Source organism: Cetorhinus maximus, chromosome 18, assembly GCF_964194155.1.
Source record: "Cetorhinus maximus chromosome 18, sCetMax3.hap1.1, whole genome shotgun sequence".
Taxonomy (NCBI): domain Eukaryota; kingdom Metazoa; phylum Chordata; class Chondrichthyes; order Lamniformes; family Cetorhinidae; genus Cetorhinus; species Cetorhinus maximus.
Window position 1 is genome coordinate 69465935 of NC_135896.1, and position 22995 is coordinate 69488929.

Here is a 22995-nt window from a genome sequence, read left to right on the forward strand (position 1 = left end):
TTCAGCATGTTGATATGGTACAGCCTGTTTTTTTTTTCTGGACTATCAATTAAATAATTCACCTCACCAATCCTCTTTGCTACGCTATACGAGCCACTGAGCCGGGCTTTCAGTGGTTCACCCTGGCTGAAATGTTCGGGTCTTGGCATGCTTGACTGCTCATCTATTCATGACTGTCTATCAAGTTTTAAGTCCTGGGCCATGTTAAAGGCTCTCAGAAGCCGCTCCCAGAACACAGATACGCAGTCTAACATAGAAGACTCGTCCCATTGCTTCAAGAACTTTTCCTTGATTAGTTTCAGGGGACCTCTTACCTCATGTCCATAAACTAATTCAAAGGGACTAAGGCCGGTGGACTCATTGGGCAAATTCCAGGTGGCAAACGGCGGGGGGAGGGGGGAAGAGGAGAGGAGGAGAGAGAGGGCTGCCCTGAAGTTGAAGGTAGTGCACAAGGTGGTGAGGGGTGGTGGAGTGCAGGAAAAGTCTTTGCCCCAGTCATGAAGGTACTCATAGCAGTGTGCCCTGATCACTGTCTTGAGGGTCTGATTGTACCGTTCTAAAGCCTCTTCTGACTGTGGCTGGTAGGCTGAGGATTTTCGCTGCATTATACCTAGATTACTCATGATTTCATAGAAAATTCTGGATATAAAATTGGTGCCTTGATCTGACTGGATCTCAGCCAGTAATCCGTATTGGTTGAAGAGCTTGGCTAACTTCTCCACTACTACCTTGGCAGAAATGGTTCTCAGGGGGTGGCCTGCAATAGTGAGGATATACCATTTGTTTTCAGCAGGGGTCCCACACAATCTACCAATGCCCTGATGAATGGCTCCCCAAAATCTGGCATGGGAATCATGGTTTTATCATAGATTGGGGCTTTCCCATAATCTGGCACATTTTAAGAGAACTGCACCATGTCCTTGTGGAGTGTGGCAGTAAAACTGCCGGTTTATGCAAGCTTGGGTCTTCCAGATATCCATGTGCCCCGCCATGGGGATTTCGTGGGCTATCCCCAATATCTCCCTACGGTACCTGGGTGGCACCACGATCTGGCGGATCACCTCCCACTCTTTGTCCGCAGGTCTGTGAGGGGTCTCCACTTTCTCATCAGCACATCATTTTTTAAATAGTAGCACTTTGGAACTCCCTCTGCTTCAGCTTCAGTTTGGGCAATTTGTGCTAATTTATTCAACTCTGGGTCAGTTGCTGGGCCTTGGCCAGGGAAGACCTGCTAATCAGTTCCTCTGGATCATTCAAATTTCCAAAAAAGTTTCAGGTTATACTAACTTGGCAGGGGTTGGGATCCTGAGAGGAGGTTCAGCAGGGGGAGATGCACAGCCAAAATTAGAAGAGAGAACAAGTGAGTCTGAAAGGCATAGAAATTATAGGCCAGTTAAGGCACAAGGGAAAAACAGAATTACCTGGAAAAACTCAGCAGGTCTGGCAGCATCGGTGAAGAAGAAATCAGTTGACGTTTCGAGTCCTCACGACCCTTCGGTCACGAGGACTCGAAACGTCAACTGATTTCTTCTTCACCGATGCTGCCAGACCTGCTGAGTTTTTCCAGGTAATTCTGTTTTTGTTTTGGATTTCCAGCATCCGTAGTAGCTTTTAGCTTTTTGTTTTTAAGGCACAAGGGAATTTGGCAAGGTTGGATGGTATTTATTTTAATTCAAGGAGTCTGACGCATAAGGCAGACGAGTTGAGGGCACAAATTAACACATGGAAGTATGATGTCATTGCTATCACAGAGACATGGTTGAGAGAGGGGCAGGATTGGTAGCTCAATATTCCAGGATATAGGGTCTTCAGGTGAGACTGGGAAGGAGGTAAAAGAGGAGGGGGTATTGCAATATTGATCAAGGAATCAATTACAGCAGTAAGGAGGGATGACATCTTAGAAGGCTCCTCAAATGAAGCCATATGGGTAGGACTGAAAAACAAAAAAGGAGCAATCACATTGCTGGGAGTGTACAATAGGCCCCCAAACAGTGAGTGAGAAATAGAAGAGCAGATATGTAGGCAAATTTCAGAGAAGCGTAAAAATAATAGGGTAGTAATAGTGGAGGATTTCAACTTCCCCAACATTAACTGGGTTAGTCATAGTGTGATAGGTTTAGAGGGAGCGGAATTCTTAAAATGCATCCAGGAGTGTTTTTTAAGCCCATATGTAGAAGGTCCTACAAGAGATCCTGGACTTACTTTTAAGGAATGAAGCCGGGCAAGCGGTTGAGGTATCAGTGGGGGAACATTTTGCAGATACTGATCACAACTCCTTTAGATTCAAGGTTGTTATGGAAAAGGACAAGGATGGGCCAGAAATCAGAGTTCTAAATCGGGGGAAGGCCAATTTTAATAAGATCAGATATGATTTGGCCAGAGTGGACTGGGAGCAGCTACTCTTAGGTAAATCTGCGTCAGAGCAGTGGGACTCATTCAAGAAGGAAATAGGGAGAGTACAGGGCCAACATATTCCAGTAAAGATAAAGGGTGGGACCAACAAATCCAAGGAACCCTGGATGTCGAGGGATATACAGGATTGGATAACGAGAATAAGGGAGGCTTATGGCAGATACCATGGGCTCAAAACAGCGGAAGCCCTAGATGAGTATAGAATCTGTAGGGGGGGACTTAAAAAGGAAATTAGAGGCTAAAAAAAGGGGCATGAAAAAACATTGGCAGGTAAAATAAAGGAAAATCCAAAGTTATTTTACAAGTACATTAAGGGTAAGAGGATAACGAGGGAAAGAGTAGGGCCCATTAAGGACCATAGTGGTAATTTGTGTGTGGAGCCGGAAGACGTAGGTAGGGTTCTAAATGTATACTTTGTGTCGATGCTCACATGTGAGAGGGACGACGTGGGTATGGAAATCAGGCAGAAGGACTGTGATATAATCAAAGAAATTAACATAGAAAGGGAGGAGGTTCTAAGTGGTCTGGAAGGCTTAGAAGTAGATAAATCTCCAGGCCCGGATGAAATATATCCCAGTCTGTTGAGTGAAGCAAGGGAGGAGATAGCAGGGGCGCTGGCAATAATTTTCAATACCTCTCTGGCCACAGGAGAGGTGCCAGAGGACTGGAGGGCAGCCAATGTGGTACTATTATTCAAGAAGGAAGGAAAGGATAAACCAGGGAACTACAGGCCAGTCAATTAAACCACAGTGATGGGGAAACTATTGGAAGCAATTCTGAAGGACAGAATTATTCTACACTTGGAGAGACAGGGATTAATTAAGGACAGTCTGCATGGTTTTGTTAAGGTGTCTGACCAATTTGATTGAATTTTTCGAAGAGGTGACCAGGTGTGTAGATGAGGGCAAAGCATTTGACGTAGTCTACTTGGACTTCAGCAAGGCTTTTGATAAGGTCCCACATGGGAGACTAATAATGAAGGTAAGAGCCCTTGGGATCCAAGGCAATTTGGAAAATTGGAAAATTAGAGAGAGTGCTGAGGATATTTACCAGGATGTTGTCTGGGTTGGAGAGTTTTAGCTTTGAGAGGAGATTGGATAGATTGGGGTTATTTTCCCTGGAGCATAGGAGATTGAGTGGGGACATGATTGAGGTGCATAAGGCTATGAGGGGCATAGGTAGGGTAGACAGGAAGGAACCTTTCCCCTTGGTGGAGGGATCAATAACCACGGGGCATAGATTTAAGGTAAGGGGCAAGAGGTTTAGAGGGGATGTGAGGAAGAAATTTTTCACCCAGAGTGGTGGGAATCTGGAACTCACTGCCTGAAAGGGTGGTAGAGGCAGAAATCCTCATAACATTTGAGAAGTATTTGGATGTGCACTTGCGATGCCATGGCATATAAGGCTATGGGCCTAGTCCTGGAAAATGGGATTAGAATAGTTAGGTACTTGTTTGACCGGCACAGACTTGATGGGCTGAAGGGCCTTTTTCTGTGATGTAGACCTCTATGACTCTATAACCAGACGGCATTTGTGGTGCCAATTTAGCCGTTGATAGCTTGTTTGGCCATCCACCGGCTCACTGCACAGGCAGGGAAAATGCCCAGATACTTTCCTGTAACTGCTCTGTCTCCTTGACCTCACCTAGTCTCTCTAAAACTTCCTGGGAAGCCATTATCTTCATTCCCACCGAATTATTTCTGGGGAGCAAGGCAACCCCGCCCACAGATAAACTACGGACAATCCCCAAAGTTACCAGGCCAGACATTAGGTCGCACTCCAGGTGCACCCGATACAAAGATATGGGTATATACTCTCCCCCGATACTGTTCACCTGGCGTTCAATGCACTCTCTGGTGGAAAGGTCATGCCTTTCCCTAGCAAAAAGGTTTGAGTGGCCTCTGTATTCTTAAATATGACTATGGGTTTACCTATCTCACTTGAGGGGTAAGGAGTCACTTTGCCACTCTCAGAGATCTTGTTTAACTGATCAGCAACCACATTGGTGCTTTAACCAGGTCTTACTGCTACAGTCAGAGCCATAGCTTTGTCTGCAGCACTGACCTGGTGTACCCTCCTACAGGCTTTCCACATAACTTTCAGCAATCAGTGCAAAGGTGTCCTATCTTGTTCCAATTGGAGCAAATAAGTAATGAGGGCTCAGGAGAATCCCAGGAGATATGAGGAGGCAGTAGAAGATTGCCGATTCTGAAGTGCAAGCTATTGGGGCAAAGGTAACCCTTTGAAGCAGTAGTGTTCTGCTCAGTGCAGCTGGAGAGCTTAAATTGTGCTTGTGAGCTGGTGCTGGAGCGCAAACTCAGGGATCCAGGGGAACGGAGTCTCAGGCGAAGAGATTGAAACCCCACAAGTGAGCCATTGCTGAGGCAGTCCAAGTCGGAGTGACTTTTGAAGAGAATTCCAAGGCTAGATCTTCGAAGGTGAAGACTGGAATCCCTCATGAAAGACAGAGTTTCAATGAGATTGGTTGACTGACAGCGTTTACTGATGCCTAAGTGGGTTGCTGAGAAATCCAAGGTATCTGTGTTGGCACATTTGCCATTTATTGTGCAGTGTAGTGTATTCAACCACAGTTTGCCTGTAATTTTAGGGTCACAACAAAACATTAACTATCTTCTGATTTTGTAAAATGGTGAGTTTTGTAAATTCAGAACTTGTCACAAATATTGGCCCCGTTGTTTTTAATTTTTTAACCAGCCATAGAAGAAAAATCCAACAGACACAGAGTAACAAAGGTTAAGGAGACACATAATAGAGGTATTCAATAGAAGGGGTTCCATTATTCTAACAGTAATTCACCTTTTTGCATTATAATGTCAGTGGATTAAAGTTTTTCCAGCGGCTGAATAATCAAATACAACTGACCTCTGAAGGTGGCTGTGGTGAACTGATGTAGGAAATGATAAACAGCCTCATTTTGTCTTCAGGGGTACCTCCTATAAAAATGAAAGCAAAACATTTTTCAGCATAGAAGAATGATGGGGACTTTGCCAAAAAATCTATATTGCACATAAATGAATTTGCCTGTGCATTAGGAGTAATTGCTTAAATAATATATATTGAGATTCAAATGCCTAGGCAATTTTATTTTTCACTAATTCATAATTGCTAAGTATTTTCCTACCTCTCCAGGCTAATTAATCAATTTAAGGCAAAGAAAAGAAAAGCAAATAATTTAATGCACTTCAGAATCCCAGAGTAAATTCCTAGAATTATATTATTAGCAATTGTAGTATTTACTATTTAGGGCTTGAAAAACATTTAATGACATGCCAGTGTTGGCTAGACAATACAGTGGTGCTGTGCACTGTAAAACCAACATTGGCTGCTGCTGAAAGGAAGGATGTAATTCATTCCCTGACTCTATTGACTTCCTAATACCAGCCATGCTGTTATAGGAAGGCAAAGGGAAGAATCTGATAGGTACATTCAGGAGCTCTGATGCACTTGCTTGTTTACCCTCTCAAAAGACATGCATATCTTAGAAGAATTGGGAAAAAGGGAATCTGTAAGGTAATAAAATGTTGGGAGTTAATGAAAAAGGGGTATATATGTACTCTCTTCAGAGCAAAGTTTAAATTTCTTGAGTTCTGTAGTTAAAACATTTCTATAGCATTTACTGCAAATAATTTTGTAATTTTGCATTATTTAAATACAATATCAATTAAAATGTTATGAAAAATGCTGAGAATAAGTATTTACATCTGATTTAGATCAGATTTTAATTTTAAATTTAATTGTTACCATCAGGATCAGAGATCATATCCAGTAGGGATTTGTCCAACGTGGACTTGCTCATCAATTTTTCTTCGTATTCAAAATAAACATCCAACTTTCGAGCCTATCAGGAAAATTAACATTATCATCTTTAGAATTTCTAGAAGATATATTTATCTGCTAGGTGAAAATAATTTTGTGCCAGGTAAAGTTCACAAAAAAATTAACTACAACCTGGGTGATAATGATGCCAGGAGGGGGAGTTTTACAGATTAAGCAGAACCACAAAGATCTTTCTCAAAAAATATAATATTGAATATGGATTGATTGAGTGCAGGAAAAGGAAACATGAAAACAGAAAAAATGGCCAGAAGAAGAAACTGGAAGCAAAAGTGTAATTTTCATTCAAAATTTGAAAGCATCTACAAAGTTAACATTTACATAGAAAATAAGAGCAGGAGTAGGGGGAAATGGTGGCATAGTCTTCTCATCACTGGACTATTATTCCAGAGACCCAGGGTAATGCTCTGGGGACTTGGGTTCAAATCCCACCATGGGAGATGGTGAAATTTGAATCCAATAAAATTCGACAAGAAACCATTGTTGATTGTTGCAAAAACCCATCTGGTTCACTAATATCCTTTAGGGAAGGAAATTTGCTGTCCTTACCTGGTCTGGCCTACATGTGACTCCAGACCCACAGCCATGTGGTTGACACTAATAAATTCCCACTGAACAAGGGTAATTAGGGGTGGGCAATAAATGCTGGCCTAGCCAGCGATGCCCACATCCCATGAACGAATAAAAAAAAATTCGACCCTTCAAGCCTGCTCTGCCATTCAATATTTTCATGGCTGATCCTCTATCTCAACACCGTACTCCTGCGTTAACCCCATACCCCTTGGAGCCTTTAGAGTCCAGAAATCTATCCATTTTCTTAAATATATTCAGTAACTTGGTCTCCACTTGGCCTTCTGTGGTGCCACACTCTGAGTGAAGAAGTTTCTCCTTATCTCACTCCTATATGGTCTACCCCGTATCCTGAGACTGTGACCCCTTGTTCTAGGCCCCTCAGCCAGAGGAAGTGTCCTCCTTGCATCCAGTCTGTCCATCCATATCAGAACTTTATACGTTTCGATGAGATCTCCTCTCGTTCTTCTAAACTCCAGTCAATACAGGCCTAGCCAGCCCAATCTCTTCTCATAACACATGTTCGGTAGAGGGGTTCAAATTCAAACAGTGGAACTTAAGACTCCCACTACTCAGAAATGCTAGAAAATGATAGAAGCAAATGGAGATTATTGAGGTATAGGAATGATACTGTGTTGCCAAAAGGCTAAGAATAGATCAGCTTACATAAGTAAACAGCTGCTCATCAGGGAGCCCAGAGAACCCATTGTGTTTAGCCTGGCTGCACATAAGTCTTTAAACTATATCAGATGGTGTTGCTTTTTTTTTGGGATATGATATTTAACAGATTTTCTCGCAAACAGCATTTTGTTGGCCTTACTTCTCACCAAAGACAGCTCAGGATCCAAATGATTGAGAGAAGTTGAAGAAGCAGTCAAAAGTAATTCCAACAACTTGCATTACCACCTTTAACATGATAAACTGTCCCAAGGCATTTTGGAGGAATGTTATAAAACAAAATTTGACATCAAGACACAATGACATTTTAGGGCGGATGACCAAAAGCTTGGTTCAAAGGGTAGCTTTTAAGGGCCATCTTAAAGGAGAAAAGAGAGGGCAAGGTTTAAGGAGGGAATTCCAGAGCATTCAGCCTCGGAAGCTGAAGAGACAACCACCAATGGTGGAACAATTAAAATCAGTGATGCTCAGGGGCCAAAATTAGAGGAGTGCATAATATCTTGAGGGCTTGTGGGGCTGAAAGTGATTATAGAGTTAGGGAGATGAGAGACAATGGAGGGATTTGAAAACAAAGATAATAACTTCAAAATCAAGGTGTCATTGAGCATATAGGTGCTGCATCAAGCATGGGTGAATGCCAGTTAGGACTCAGACAGTAGAGTTTTAGATGAACTCAAATTTACAGAAGGTAGAACATGGAAGGCTGGCCAGAAAAATGTAATGGAACAGTCAAATCTAGAGGTAATGTAGCTGGGAATTGCAACAGCAAATGAGCTGAGGCAGGGGTAGAGATGGGTGGTGTTACAGAGGTGAAAATAGGTAGTCATGTTGATGCACAGCTGTGTGGTTGGGAAGCTTAACTCAGGATCAAATATGATGCTATGGTTGCAAATAGTTTGCTTCAGCTTCAGACAGGGAGAGGAACAGAGCTTGTGGCAAGGACTGATGACGATGGTTTTGGTCTTCCTAATATTTGGTGGGAGAAAATTTCTGTTCATCCACTACTGGATGCCGAGCAAGCAGTCTGTCAATTTAGAGATATGGAGGAGTCAAGAGAGCTGGTGAGCCTCCTCCCGAAGCTATCGTCACTCCTTTGCTACATACAGCAACTCAGGGGCAGGCACTGGTAGCTCTTGCAGTTTGGAGCACGGACTGGTAATAAGAACAAAGTATCTCAATAATGGAATTCTGCATTCCTCACCAAACAACCACACCTTGCTGTAAGGATCAATGGATAGTAATAAAGAGGGGGAATCCCAGCTTAATTTTCTTCTAGCCAGTCAAGGAAACAGAGGTCAATGGTAATGTTCCCACCTTTGCCCTGGCTGAGATCATCCAACTGTGCACAAATTAGGGATGTGACCATGCACCCTCGCTAATCTACAAGATTTAATGTCACATCAATAAGCCTTTGGGAAGTCATCAGAAAAATTGTGAAGATTGCTTTTTATCCCCTTTTCAATTATTGAACTGAGTTATTTATTTCAATTTTTTCCTCTTGCTCGCAAAGCTCAGCCTCCCCCTCCCCAACAACAAAATTAAAACCTTCTTTTATCCAGTCGCTATTTTTAACCTATTAGGAAGAGAACATTGTGCAGTCTATTAAAAAAAACATGGACAAAGTTGATTCCTTTCCTTGTATAAACGAGGAACCAACAGTTCAACAAAACAGAAGGGTGATCCCTAGCTGACCAATTACTCTTTCTTTCCATTATGGCCTAACAATTAGAAACCAGGTCTTCAAAGTAATAACTTTATAACATATCGCTAAGAACACTAATTTTCACCTCCGTAACAACAACTCTGCCAGCCTCAGCTTATCTTTGCTAATTTTTAATCTATTAGAAAGAGAGCATTGTGCAGCCTATTAAAAAAAACATGGACAAAGCAGATTCCTTTCCTTCATCCATAAGAAAAGAGAGGACAAGGCTTAGGGAGAGAATTCCAGAGCATTAAGCCTATGAGGCTGAAGAGACAGCCACTGATGGTGGAGCAATTAAAATCAGTGATGCACAGGGGCCAAAATTAGAGGAACGCATAATACCTTGAGGGCTTGTGAGGCTGGAAGAGATTATAGAGTTAGGGAGATGAGGGGCAATGGGGGGCTTTGAAAACAAGGATAATAATTTCAAAATCAAGGTGTCACTGTTATCAGTTATCAGGTGGCGCATCAAACACAATGGTGAATGCCAGTTAGGACTCAAGACAGTGGAGTTTTAAACAACCTCAAATTTACAGAGGGTAGAGCATGGAAGGCTGGTCAAAAAAATGCAATGGAGTGGTCAAATCTAGAGATAATGTAGCTAAGAATTGCAACAGCAAACGAGCTGAGGCAGGAGTAGAGATGGGCGATGTTACAAAGGTATGATAGGCAGTCATGGTGACGAACAGATGTGTGGTTGGGAAGCTCATCTCAGGATCAAATCCATGCCTTTTTGCCTCTAGACTTGACTACTCCAGTTCACTCTTGGCTGGCTCCCATCTTCTACTCTCCGTAAATTTGAGGTGATCCAAAATTTTTCTGCCCGTGGCCTAATTCGCACGAAACCCTGTTCTCCTTTGTGCACTGGCCTAATTGGCTCCCATTTAGGCAACACCTTGAGTTAAAAATTTTCACTCTTGTTTTCAAGTCCCTCCATGGCCTTGATCCTCTCTACCTCTGTAACCTCCTCCAGCATTACAATATCCTCTAAGTTATCAGGCACATGTCCAGTTCAGGCTTCTTAAATATATTCTATTTTGAGTATTACTGAAAAAAGACATGTCGAAGCTCTTTGGCTTACACTCATCAGGACAGATGCAAGAATGCCAAGTTTCAAAGGGAGCAACAATTTATACTGCATGAGAAAAGGGTGCTGAATGGTCAGCAAGTCAACTCTAATTGGTTGAGACATTGTCATGGGGAATGCACCAGGGAACCGTTATCGCCCATGCTTTTATTTAACTGAAAAAAGCGCAATGCTTGGACATATTCATTCTGTTTGCATAGGGTAGGGAGCTGCATATGAATATATACCTTCTAGCAAGCGTGAGTGAGCCACATTGCGAGCTTGACTGATAACCTTAAATTGGTTGTTAGTGTAATTCTTGGCGTAGTCGGGATTGTTCAGTCAGTGTGGTCCAATTGCGGCAGTTTCCTGTTAGTGGAGAATACAATTTGTGTTGCTACTACATAGGAGCAGTGTGAAATGGCTAGTTTCACCCGTTGCTCAAATTTTGAGTCACCTTACACTTCCAGGGTAATTTGAGGTAGGTAGGACATTTTTCACAACCAAAAGTGGCAGCCTTATGCGTATTCATGAGCTTGCAGGGTATATAGCGAGCAACGACCTGATCAGAGTAGCTATTATCCGGCAGGGTAGCTTTGATGTGCCCTATTTTGGCAAGCTTGCACAGTGAGCAACTGGCTCGGACCCTATTTATGAGGCTGCTGATAATGCATATTTTATATCGTGTGGAGCTGTAGAAATCCCATGATCATAATGAATGGCAGAGCAGGCTTGAAGGGCCGAATGGCCTAATCCTGCTCCTAGTTTCTATGTTTCTATGACCAGCGAACATAGGCTTACAGTAGTCAGTGGAAGAGAACCCATTAGCGGATTTCTCAACTAGGGCATCAAGGAAAGGGAGCTTGTTAGATTTTAATTGCTTCACCATTGGCGGCTGTGCCTTCAGCTACCAAGGCCCTAAAGTCTGGAATTCCCTCCTTAAACTTCTCTGCCTCTCTACCTTTCTTTCCTCCTTTTGGCCACCTACCCCAATATTGCCTTAGTGTCAAATTTTGTTTGATAACACTCCTGTGGTGTCTTGGAATGTTTACTAGTTTGAATGTGCCATATAAATACCAAGTTGTTGTTGTTGCTAGCTGCTTAGAATATCTTCAGAAAAATGGATAGGTTTTATTTACAATACAACAGTCACAACAGATTTCCAAAAAACGTTTCCAAATCCTTTATGTCAAATTAGCTGCCAAAATCCAAAAAAATATGATTTATTTCTTGGTTCCTTTTGACACAAAGATTAGTAAGTGATCCAAGACAATGCCTGGGGACAGTTTGTGCTCCAAAGGCTGAAGTTGCTTAATCATTTTACAGGAATTATCCTGTAGTTCCATTGAAAAGTTACAGTACTTGCTCATATCAGCTGATGAGATTTGGTGATTTCTAGCTTGGCCATTAGTGACAAATGGAATTGACAAATACCATTCAGTCGGAGGACAGGGAAGAAAATCATGTGTTTCAGGTGAAGCTAGCCATTCACACTGCTACTATGTAGTAACAACACAAATTGTATTCTCCACTAACAGGAAACTGCCACAATTGGACAGCACCGACTGAACAATCCCAAGTGTGCAAAGAATTACACTAACAACCAATTTAAGGTCATCAGTCAAGCTCGCAATGTGGCTCACTTACGCTTGCTAGAAGGTACATATATCAGTGGATTACAGATCATGGCAGTGGCCATGGAAGTTTCAACAGCTTAGATTGAAGACAATGCAAGTTGCTCAGTAGACAACACGAGGGGAAAATGTCCACAGTATTAAGCCGTATTAATCATTCAGGAACTATACATCACCATGAAGTAAGCTCAAAACAATTATGTCCAAGTTGATCAACTTTGGCTCTGATATGATAAGCACAAAATGAAAACAAAATTTCCTTTGTATTAGCAGAATTCAAAGAATGTGGAAAAATGTCAGTTATTATGAAACCAGCAATAACAAATAACAGTAATTATTTCATTTAAATCATTCATTTATCAATTCTATTAGTTTTCCTGTGGCGAAGATGGAGATAAGAGTATTGGGAATGAAGCATTTCCTACATTTTGCACCTAATATCAGCATTAAGTCAGCCAATGTCAGTTACAATATGAACTAATAAAGTTCCCTGTATTCAGGACCAACACAGTGCCTTAAACTGAATTTTCTGCACCAATATGACAACCCCATTTGGTCATCTAGCCTCTTGAGGTGAGATTGCCAATTTAGTTCTGAATTATGGGCCATTTGGTACAATAAATTTATACAAAGACAGAGAAAAAAAATCAAATTAAGGTTGCCCTACTTTATTTCACATGGAGCTATGATGGCCATGGGAGGAGGAAGACTTCTATTTCAGTAGCCTGAACTGGATTCAAAACCAGGACTTGGGATGAAAAGACAATGTTGTAAGCCACCCTGGTCAATTCTCCATAAAACTGTAGCCACAGTTGTCCTTAAATTGGAACACAATCTACTTCTTTTTGAATTTGAGAATTTTATACACCAGAGGACACTACATATCTATTAAAAAGATTTGAATATCGAAACAACTTTTACAGTGGAACAATTATGGAGAATCTATTCTTTGGCTCATTCAGATGGAGAGGTATAGAGATGGTGACCATTCTGGTTACACAAAGTGCTGACTGATGAAACATTTCAAGCAGGGACAGAATTAGAAATTTAATTATTCGACGTAAAAGAATTTGATGGTGAAATCATCATAAAGTGAAAATGCAATAAGGATTATACCTTAATGTGCTCCAAAACAGCTGTTGCCACATTTGTATGAAGATCAATGAGTCTTTTTTTCTGAAGCAATTCAGGGAGAGAGCTTTAAGTAAGACAGATATTAAATTAGTAGAGTACATTGCACTTTCTAAAAAAGACAAATTTCCATCAAAAAAAATAAAAAGCAGCTCAACAGCAACTCATATGTTGCATTTATGGGATAGTTAACTTCAAATTCTTCTTAATGGAATTTTAATATAGTAACAATGCACTTCTGAAAGGAGACAAGATGCAGTTTATATCATTTAAACAAAAAACACTAATTCTTATTAAAATAATACAAACAAAATTCAAAACAACGAAAGGCTGACCATAATCCATTCATGGGTTGCTACTTCCAACCTATCTGGTTATGTAGAGATGATGGTTATCACACATCTCTCAGGTGTCTATGAAATAATTTATTTATTTCACAATAAAATGTGTATGGAGTTGTAGGTTGCTGAGGGGAGGGTGGAGAGAGAAAGAGAGAGAGAGAGAGAAAGAAAAATATAAGAAAGCCTTTCAGTTATGTAATGCTTTATCTTGTTTCAGAAATGTCTCTTAAGACTATCAAATGCACATTTTGAATTAGCTTTTGCAGTACAGTAACTGTTATATAAACAACTTGATCATGTGCAGGAACAGGTAGAATGCTTGGAGCCAAACTTTGTGCAATAAATAGCTTTTCTAAGATATAATCTATAGGAAGAACCACTGCTCCCCAATGAGTGAGAGCATGCAAGTGGTTACAGTAGCATGATTTTTCAAAGCTACAACAATATCACATACCCAGTATATGAACACCCAGTATAACCCTCCCTAACAGCACTGTAGGTGTTCCTACAACGCATGGATTGCAGGAGTTCAAGAAAGCACCATCTTTTCGAGTGCAAATAGGGATGGACAATAAATGCTGGCCTAGCCAGCGGTGCCCACATCCCATGAACGAACAATTTTAAAAAACTAACAATTCAGCAATCACTGTTGTGAGAGCAATAAATAACAATAAAACCAGGTTGTTCCTACTGGTAGTTTGAAAGGCAGATTTTCCTGCAAGTATGCAAAATGGCCTGAAATTAAGTTGTGTCAGTGAAATTTTATTCTTAATAGATTGTGCTATTCATAAGGATTGGGGAAATGTCAATGAAACAAAGGGTAGAGTTTATTTAAAAAGATAAACACTGGATAATTCCTCAGGCAGTTAAGATCTAAGTGTAGTCTTCTGAAGAAGTGGGATTAGAGGATGAAGAATAAATGGAGCAGGGGGTGCAAGGCATAATTCAGTCCCCATTTTAAAATTATACATCATCTTTAAATTAATATCAATACTGGTTTTATATTGTCTATAGTTAAGTAGCAGAACTAGGAAATTTAGGAAGCAGAGAAATAGCATTGGCTCATAGGTGTTTCTTTGTAGTTAGGGCTGAGGTGTTATAGCCTTACAACTGGTGTGACAGCACTGCGACAATACCAGTTTGCATGGATGATCCCTATCATTAAAAAAGCTGAGAAAACAGGGACAAACAAAATAAGGGGGAGAATTTTCTTCCTGTTGGAGGGGGATTGTGCGGGAGTGGGCACGGGCATGCGTGCAGCCGATCGCCGCCCACGATCGGCTGGGTGCCACCATTTTACGTGGGTGGGCCAATTAAGGCCCGCCCACTGTGACGCGTGCCTGGAAGCATTGAGCACTACCTGTGTGGGCCGGGGTGGTGGTGCCGGGGGGTGGCGGGGTGGGGGGGGGGGGGGGGGGGGGGGCAGTGGGGGTGTTGTCTGAGCCGGGGCCTGTGCTCTTTCGCGCATGCTCATGAAAGAGCGCAGAAATCTCCCTGAGGCACAGAGCTGCTTCAGGGAGATTAATTTAAGTTTAAAAAATGTTAATAAAGGAAAAAAAAAAATTGTGGACACGTCCCCTCATGTGAAACTATCACATGAGCTGGGACATGCCTATGAACTTCAATTTTTTCAAACCTTTAAAAACCTTCATGAAACTTCATCCTGCCCGTGGATGAGGTTCCATGAAAAACACGAAGGCCGCCTGGGCTCTTCGCCTGCCTGCCAATCTTAAGGTTGGATGGGCAGCTCAGTTTATTGTTTTAATTGATAGTTAACTGGCCTTAATAGGCCTTTGACAGTTCGGCTGGCATGCAGCCAACTCGGATACGTGCCCGCCGAACTGAAAATCTGAATGACGCGAGGTGACGTCGGGACACACGCCTGACATCACCGCATGTCATTTTACGCCTCGGCGAGCTGAAGATTCTGCCCAAGGTTTTGTAGGGCATAAATGTGTGCAGACATAAACCTTTAATAGATTACAGATGCACAGAATGATCAAGTTGTTGGACAATCATGGCTGCTAGTTAAGTTTTTTCTGCTCTACATTTCCCATTTGGTTGTGATTTTCAATAATTCATTGATGTCACCTGGAAATTTACATTACTAAATCCAAGTTATTGCATTATTTAATATCTTGATTAAAATTTTCAGATATCTACCATCCATACACTCCTGCACCAAGAGGTGAGATGAGATTGCTGCCAAAAATAGTTGAAACACTTATTTTCAGATCATTTCTTCATAACCATGGTAAACATTCCTCATGTTGCTTCATTATAGAAGTAGGGATGCAGATTTAAAATGGACTTTAATTTGCATATGCATATTAATCAAATGAAAACAAAATTTTGATTGTTGCCAAGCACTCATCAGTTCCTGGTAAAAAGGAAGGGCCTAGGTCAAATTCTGGCAGAGATGTTGGGACTGAGGAACAAGTTTTTTAAGCTAAGTATGTAATAGATCAAAAATGTTGCATATTAATTTTTCTGGCTGGCAAGAGAATCGCAAATGAAGCACCGAGAAAAACTGTCATTAGAAACAATTCATATTCATAACTAATTGAGGCAATTCAGAATACCTGTGATATTGTGCTTTAACTTCTGAGCTTCAGTGCGTTGTACTTGGGCAGTACTCCAAAGATGCACTGGGGACCCCCTCCCCCAGAAGTTCCCAGAGAAGGTTTGCACACCAATTACCTGGGAAGTGCAAACTTCCCACCGGCAATTGCCCTGCACGGGGAACCATCCGAAAATGTGATTTAAATCGCAAAATTCAGATGGTTCTGGCTGTGTTACATCAATAGTTGCCCAGAAAAAGATAGACGAATTAAAACTACTTCTAGCTTCTGGATAACTATTGTACAGACCCAGACCAGCACCACACGGGGCTTCCCTCACACCCCGGAACCTCCAGGGTGTCCCCTCCACCTCCACCCCCCATGAACCCCTCCCCCACCCACCCACCCACCCACAACTAACCCCTACCATGGCACAGCCCCCACTCCTGAGGTAATACACCCCCGACAGGAACTCCTCAATCCAAGAGATTCCCCCCACCCCTCCAACAGCACCAGACCTGACTGCCAACCACTTGACCCCCCTCTGCCCGCTGCCAGGTCCAACCCAACACACCCTCCCACCTCAAACCACGCCCCCACCCAGGATCCCTCCCTAAGGCCCAGCCTGATCTCCCCCCCTCACTACAACCTCTAAAACTGGCTATAAAAAAGGGGGCGTGGCTTACTTAACTGTGACTCTACAGTCCTCGACGCTTGGCCCAGGGTACGCGCTGCACAGCAAAGATCTTGCCCAGCTTGAGTCGAAGGTCAGGAGAGATCGGATTGCTTGGATTTTGAGTTAAGAACTTTCGAGCACAGTGGCTATCCGACTCAATTGCCACTCCACTGGAAGTTACTGCCCATAATTTCGTAAAGCAATATTTTCCACTGGTTTGTGTCTTTTGAAAAGTATTAATAATGGAAAAGATCACCGATGAAACAGGTTGATTTATTTGGTGCCTTTAACGTAACACAACATCCCAAGGTTTTTCACAGAAAAGTTATAAAAGAAAATGCCACACCCAGCTCATTGAATTGGGGGTAATATTTTAGCATGAATTGAGATTGGTTAACAGCAGGGAGCAGGAATAAATTGGCAGGCTATGACTAGTGAAATTTCTTTTTATCCTTTCACAGTATGTGGGCTTCACTGGCCAGGCCAGCATTTGCTGCCCATCCCTTATTGCCCTTGAGAAGGTGGTGGTGAGCTGCCTTCTTGAATCGCTGCAGTCCATGTGGTATAGGTACACCCTCAGTGCTGTTAGATAGGGAGTTTTCACCCACTGACAGTGAAGGAATAGTGATATAATTCCAAATTAGGCTGGTGTGTGGATTGGAAGGTGCTGTTGAAAGAATCTTGGAGAGTTGTTGCTGTGCATCTTGCAGATGGTGCACACTGCTGCCACTGTGTGTGGAGGAAATGGTGGTTTAAGGTTATGGATGGAGTGTCAATCAAGTGCTTTGCTTTGTCCTGGACGGTGTTGAGCTTCTTGAGTATTGTTGGAGCTGCAGTCATCGAGGCAAGTACAAGGTGTTCCATCAGGCTCCTGACTTGTATCTTGTAGATGGTGGACATGTTTTGGAGGGTCAGGAGGTGAATTATTCACCACAGAATTTCCAGCCTCTGACCTGCTCTTGTAGCCAGTGTTTATATGGCTGGTCTAGTTCAGTATTTTTGTCAACAGTAACCCCCAGGGTGTTGACAGTGAGGGTTTCAGCGATAGTAATGCCATTGAATGTCAAGGGAAGGTGGTTAGATTCGCCTTTATTGGAGATGGTCATTGCCTGGCACTTGTGTGGAGCGAATGTTACTAGGCACTTATCAATCCAAGCCTGAATGTTGTCCAGGTCTTGCTGTATATGGACAAGGACTGCTTCAGTATCTGAGGAGCTGCAAATGGTACTGAACATGGTGCAATCATCAGTGAACATCCCATCCCCACTTCTGATCTTATGATGGTGTCACGACTCACTGGGGATAGTGCGCTGTAATATCAAGCCCCATTGTTCCCCAAGCTGCGACAAATGTGAAAAGTTTGACCAAACCACCAGATTGCCCCAATTTTATCTAACTGTTTAATTTAGGTTAACAGAATACGAGCACCAGGTTTGTAAACTTAATAAGTAAATAACTGTTTATTGAACAAACTCTCGTTAACCAGTGGCAAAAGAAAGAAATATGAATTGCTAATTTCTAACTCTATAACTTAAACTCTTCCCCTTCTTAAATCCCTATACACATACATTCAAGACACATAAGACATACAAAAACATGGATTTTAAGGGTGCGATAAAACAGTTCAATAGGACCAATTCCAGAGTACAAGATTCGATGGGTTGATTTTGATTGATATCTTCCAAATTCCTTTCAGTTCTTGTTGATGACACGAGGCGGTCTTCCAGCACTTTCAGTATCTAGTTCACTGGTTGAGAACTTGCTTTCCAATGTCTCTAACAGTGGTTTTCCCTTTTTTCTTTTTACAGGAGTTTCCTCAGAGAGAAAGCAGGTTATAGAGATAGAAGGAAGAGAGATTTTAGATGTTTTCTCTTTGCAGGCCAGGAGCTTTCTGCTGCACTGTTACCACACAAAACCCTGGTCACCTGGTCAGGAGCCAATTAAAATGCTGTTGTCAGGCAGCTCCTTTGGTCCAGGACTCCTTTCTGGCACCATTCTGTCTTTCATGGCACACACTGTTCCAAGACTGCAACATTGTATACATCTCTCATCCTGTTCCAGTGGACATGTCCTTTAAACTGCAGCCATTGTAATTCTAATCCACAGTCCAACAGAAATAAAAAGATATATTCCTTACAATGGAGGGAAGGTCATTGATGATGCAGCTGTGGATGGTTGAGCCTAGTTCATTACCTTGAGGAGCTCCTGCAGTGATGTCTATGGACTGAGATGGTTGACCTCTAACAACCATAGCCCTCTTCCTTTATGCTAGGTATGACTCCAAAGGTGGAGAGTTTTCCCCCTGATTCCCATCGACTTCAGTTCTGCTAGGGCTCTTTGTTGCACACTCGGTCAAATGCTGCATTGATGTCAAGGGCAGTCATTCTCACCTTACCTCTTGAGTTCAACTCTTTTGTTCATGTTTGGACCAAGGATGTAATGAAGTCAGGAGCTGAGTGACCCTGGTGGAACCCAAACTCAGCATCAGTGAGCAAATCATTGCTTGATAGAGCTGTTGATGACACCTTCCATCAATGTGCCTTTGGAAACATCTTCCATCACTTTGATGAAAAATTTAATCCAGATGAATGCCACTCCGTGCCAGCCAAGTTCTGGAGCAGGTCTTGAACCTGGGACCTCCCAAAACAAAGGGTGGTGCTACCAGCTAAGCCACCCATGTGCTGCAAGGATCAGTGCTTGCAGCATAACTATTCACAAACTATATTAATGATTTTGAACAAGGGACAACCAGACGATACAAAGGTTGGAGGGAATGTAAGCTGTGAGGAGGGCACAAAGAGGTAACAAAGAGTTACCGACAAGGTTAAGTGAATGAACAACAAGTTGGCAGATGAAGTACAATGTGGGGAAGTGTGAGGTTATTCACTTTGGTAGTAAGAATATTGGTAGTAAGAATAGAAAAGCAGAATATTTTTCCAAAAGCGTGAAATTTGCTAATGTTGACGTTTAGAAAGACTTCAGCCCATCATGTCTGTGCCGGCTCTTCGAATGAACAACTTACCGAGTGCCACTTCCCCGCCTTCTGTCTTTAGCCATGCAAATTCTTCCTTTCCAGATTAACAATCTAATTGTCTTTTGAATGCCTTGATTGAACCTACCTCCATCACACTCTCAAGCAGCGCATTCCAGATCTTAACCATTCACTATGTGAAAAAGTTTTGCCTCATGTCGCCTTCTTTTGTCAATTACTTTAAATCTGTGCCTTCTCGTTCTTGATCCTTTCACAAGTGGGAACAGTTTCGCCTTATCTACCCTGTCCAAACCACTCTTGGGACTAAACTTTTCCATCGGTGAACAGGGGGCAGGGTCCGCTCGCCGACGCGAAAATGATGTGGGATGACGTTGGGGGGAACCCTGATGTCACCACGCCCCATTTAAATATTCAGGAAGGCGGGGGCACAGCAAGATCAGCTGTCCGCCCGCCGACCTGTCAATGGCCAATTTAGGCCATTGACAGGATAATTAAAACAATTAAAGGACCTGCCCGTCCAACCTTACGGCTGGCGGGCAGGCCAGGAGCCCCGGCAGGCTTCTGAAAAAACAGGAAACCTCATCCACCGACAGGATGAGGTTTCATGTAGGGTTTTTAAAAGTTTATTAAAGTTTCAGTGAAATTTATTAACATGTCCCATCTCATGTGACATTGTCACTTGAAGGGGACATGTTAAGGATTTTTTTATTTTTCTATTTTTAAAGTTTATAAAACTGTCAGCGATCTCCCTGAGGCAGCACTTAGCATAGCACTTCCCACCGGGCGGGCCTTAATTGGCCCGCCCACTTAAAATGGCGGCGGGGATCAGCTCCCTGCCCGCCAGAGATTGGGTCGGGTCCGCCCACCCAACAGGCAGAAAATTCTGCCCTTGATTTTGCATCCTTTTATCAAATCTCCTCTCAACCTTCTCTCCTCCGAGGAAAACAATCTCAACTTCTCCAGTCTATCTTCTTAACTCAAGTTCCTCATCTCTGGAACCATTCTCATGAAGTTTTTCTCCACTTTCTTCAATGCCGACACATCTTTCCTAAAGTATGGTGCCCAGAACTGGACACAATACTCCAGCTGAGGCCAAACTAGTGGCTTATATAAATTCAACTTAACCTCCTTGCTTATTGTACTCTATCCCCCTGTAAATAAAGCCGAGAATACTGTATGCTTTATTAACCGCGCTCTCAGCCTGTTCAATGGCTTTCAATGATTTATGCACAAATACACCTAGGTCCCTCTGCATCTGAACCATCTTTGGAGATGTACCTTTTATTTTATATTGTTTCTCCACGTTCTTCCTACCAAACTGATAAATCCACAATGAAACTTACTTCAGTAGCATCTAATTCTCAAATTGCTACAGCTACCAAAAAATGCTCTACTGTCATTTGGCAAGTAGGCCATTCACATACTTTTCTTCAGCATCACGGCAATTTATGTACAATTCATAAAGGATATATTTTGGCATGGACACGATGGGCTGAAGAGCCTCCCGTGCCATAATGACTCTATGACTTAGGTGTACTCATATAAGGAACACAATGTTTGCATTTAGCAATTAGGAAGGCAAATGGCCTTTGTTGCAAGAAGATTGGAGTACAAGAATAAGGAGGTCTTACTACAATTGTCCAGGCTTTGAAGAGGCCATACCTGGAATACTATGTGCAGTTTTGGTCTCCATATTTGAGGAAGGGTAATACTTACACTGGAGCAGCACAGAAAAGGTTCATTAAATTAGTACCTGGAATGAGGAAGTTGTCCTATGATGAGATGCTAAGTACATTGGGCTTATATTTTATTGCCAGCATGAAGATTCTTGACTTGGGTTTCCCTCCTAACATGACTGTATGTCTTCATACTAAGTCCCATGTGTTACAATTTAAAAGATTATGATGTTTTGGGACTGCATCTTTAAATTTAAGGTAAATGAAGGGGATCATGTGACCTATTCTGAAGTCTGCCTAACAGTAAGCCTGGATGGTTTAATTGATACACTTCAAATGAAGGCTTAGATTGTCCCACTGGCAAGAAGGTGCAAGCCATTTATACTTGGAGGCAATGAAGTTGACAATGGGTATACTCTGAGTCTCCCAAAGTCCCGGAAAGGTGTTGAAGGTTTCGGGTTGTAAACATATGTACTGTAAACCATTCAGCATTTCTACCTGGATGCATGATTGATGTGTTTCACATTGCCATGGGGAAAGTGGGCAGAAGAAACCATTTTTGAGATCAGGTTACAGGCTTCCCTATAATTCAATAAATATCACAGCAGTTCTGTATGGTAAGCAGAGGTTGCTCGATTTTGTGGGCTACCACAATTGGGTGTGGGAGGGAGATGGTCTCTAGTCAAAGAGATGAATACTACAGCCTTCTAAGGATTACAAGAGATTTGTCCTGGCATGGCCAGGAGAAAGAAGAGCCAACAGAACAGGCTTTACTGCTGGTGGTGGATTTAAGAAACCCTCTGAAAACTAAGTAAAGTGCCTAGAGAAGGTTGTAGTGTAAAGGGTTAATGCAAATAGACAGTCTACATCATCAGTGATGTAAGGTCACATGGCAACAGAGTATGCTGAGAGGTAGTTCTATGTGAAGCCTTATCCTGTAGATAGAAGAATGTTTATTAAAAGTTAAAGTTTACCAACAACTTTGCCTCCAGCAGTCTTTATTAATCCTAACCAAGGACAACCTCAGGTAAGATTCACAACGATGATAATAGATGGTGACAGTGGTAAAGACAATGAAAAAAGCACCGAGTAAAAATCCCAAGACTGAAAAAGCAGCAAGCTAAACAACTACAAGTAAAGGACAACATGGGACCAAACACCAAAAGAACTTGAAGGCTAGAGTGAAGAAAAGCCAAGGAGAAAATCTTAGCCTTACCAGAGTGCTTTGAATACTTGGAAGACCCAGATCAAACAGAGAAGCAGTAGAACTGCCAACGTAAGTTCGCCAGGTATAGAACCGCTTCAGGATTAGTAGAGAAACCAGGTAAGGAACAGGTTAGTATCCTTCTCTACACTATAAGCAATAGTATAGGCTACGTGATGGTCAGACAGGGCATAAATAAAGGAATAGCATATACAAAGATGTTTTAAAAGTTTTTGCTACATATTTCACCCTTAAAAGGAACACAATCATAGAAAGGACGAAGTTCATTAACATACTCAAAGGCCAGTAGATGGTGTAGATTCCTTCATTAACGATTTACATCGACTAGTTGAGAACTGCAAAAATGAAGCCCTGAAGGTGGATTAATTTGGGATCGCACTGTTGTAGGAGTCTTAGTGGAAGCTTTATCAAATTTTCTACAGTTGAGGGAGGATTTAACACTATCAAAGGCTGTGCAGGCAGAAATGAGAAAGCAA

At 42.1% G+C, this 22995-nt stretch overlaps 1 protein-coding gene across 2 annotated transcripts in view; it reads right to left on the bottom strand.

Annotated features, from left to right (window-relative positions):
* Positions 1–22995, bottom strand: part of scfd1 (sec1 family domain containing 1) — a 222859-nt gene that overhangs the window by 110923 nt on the left and 88941 nt on the right. For both annotated transcript variants that reach the window (XM_078562864.1, XM_078562863.1), the window contains exons 14-16: positions 13034–13115; positions 6175–6271; positions 5296–5366 (exon numbers count right to left, since the gene is read on the bottom strand). In XM_078562864.1, the coding sequence (XP_078418990.1) occupies positions 5296–5366; positions 6175–6271; positions 13034–13115 (250 nt within the window). The remainder of the gene's footprint in view (positions 1–5295; positions 5367–6174; positions 6272–13033; positions 13116–22995) is intronic.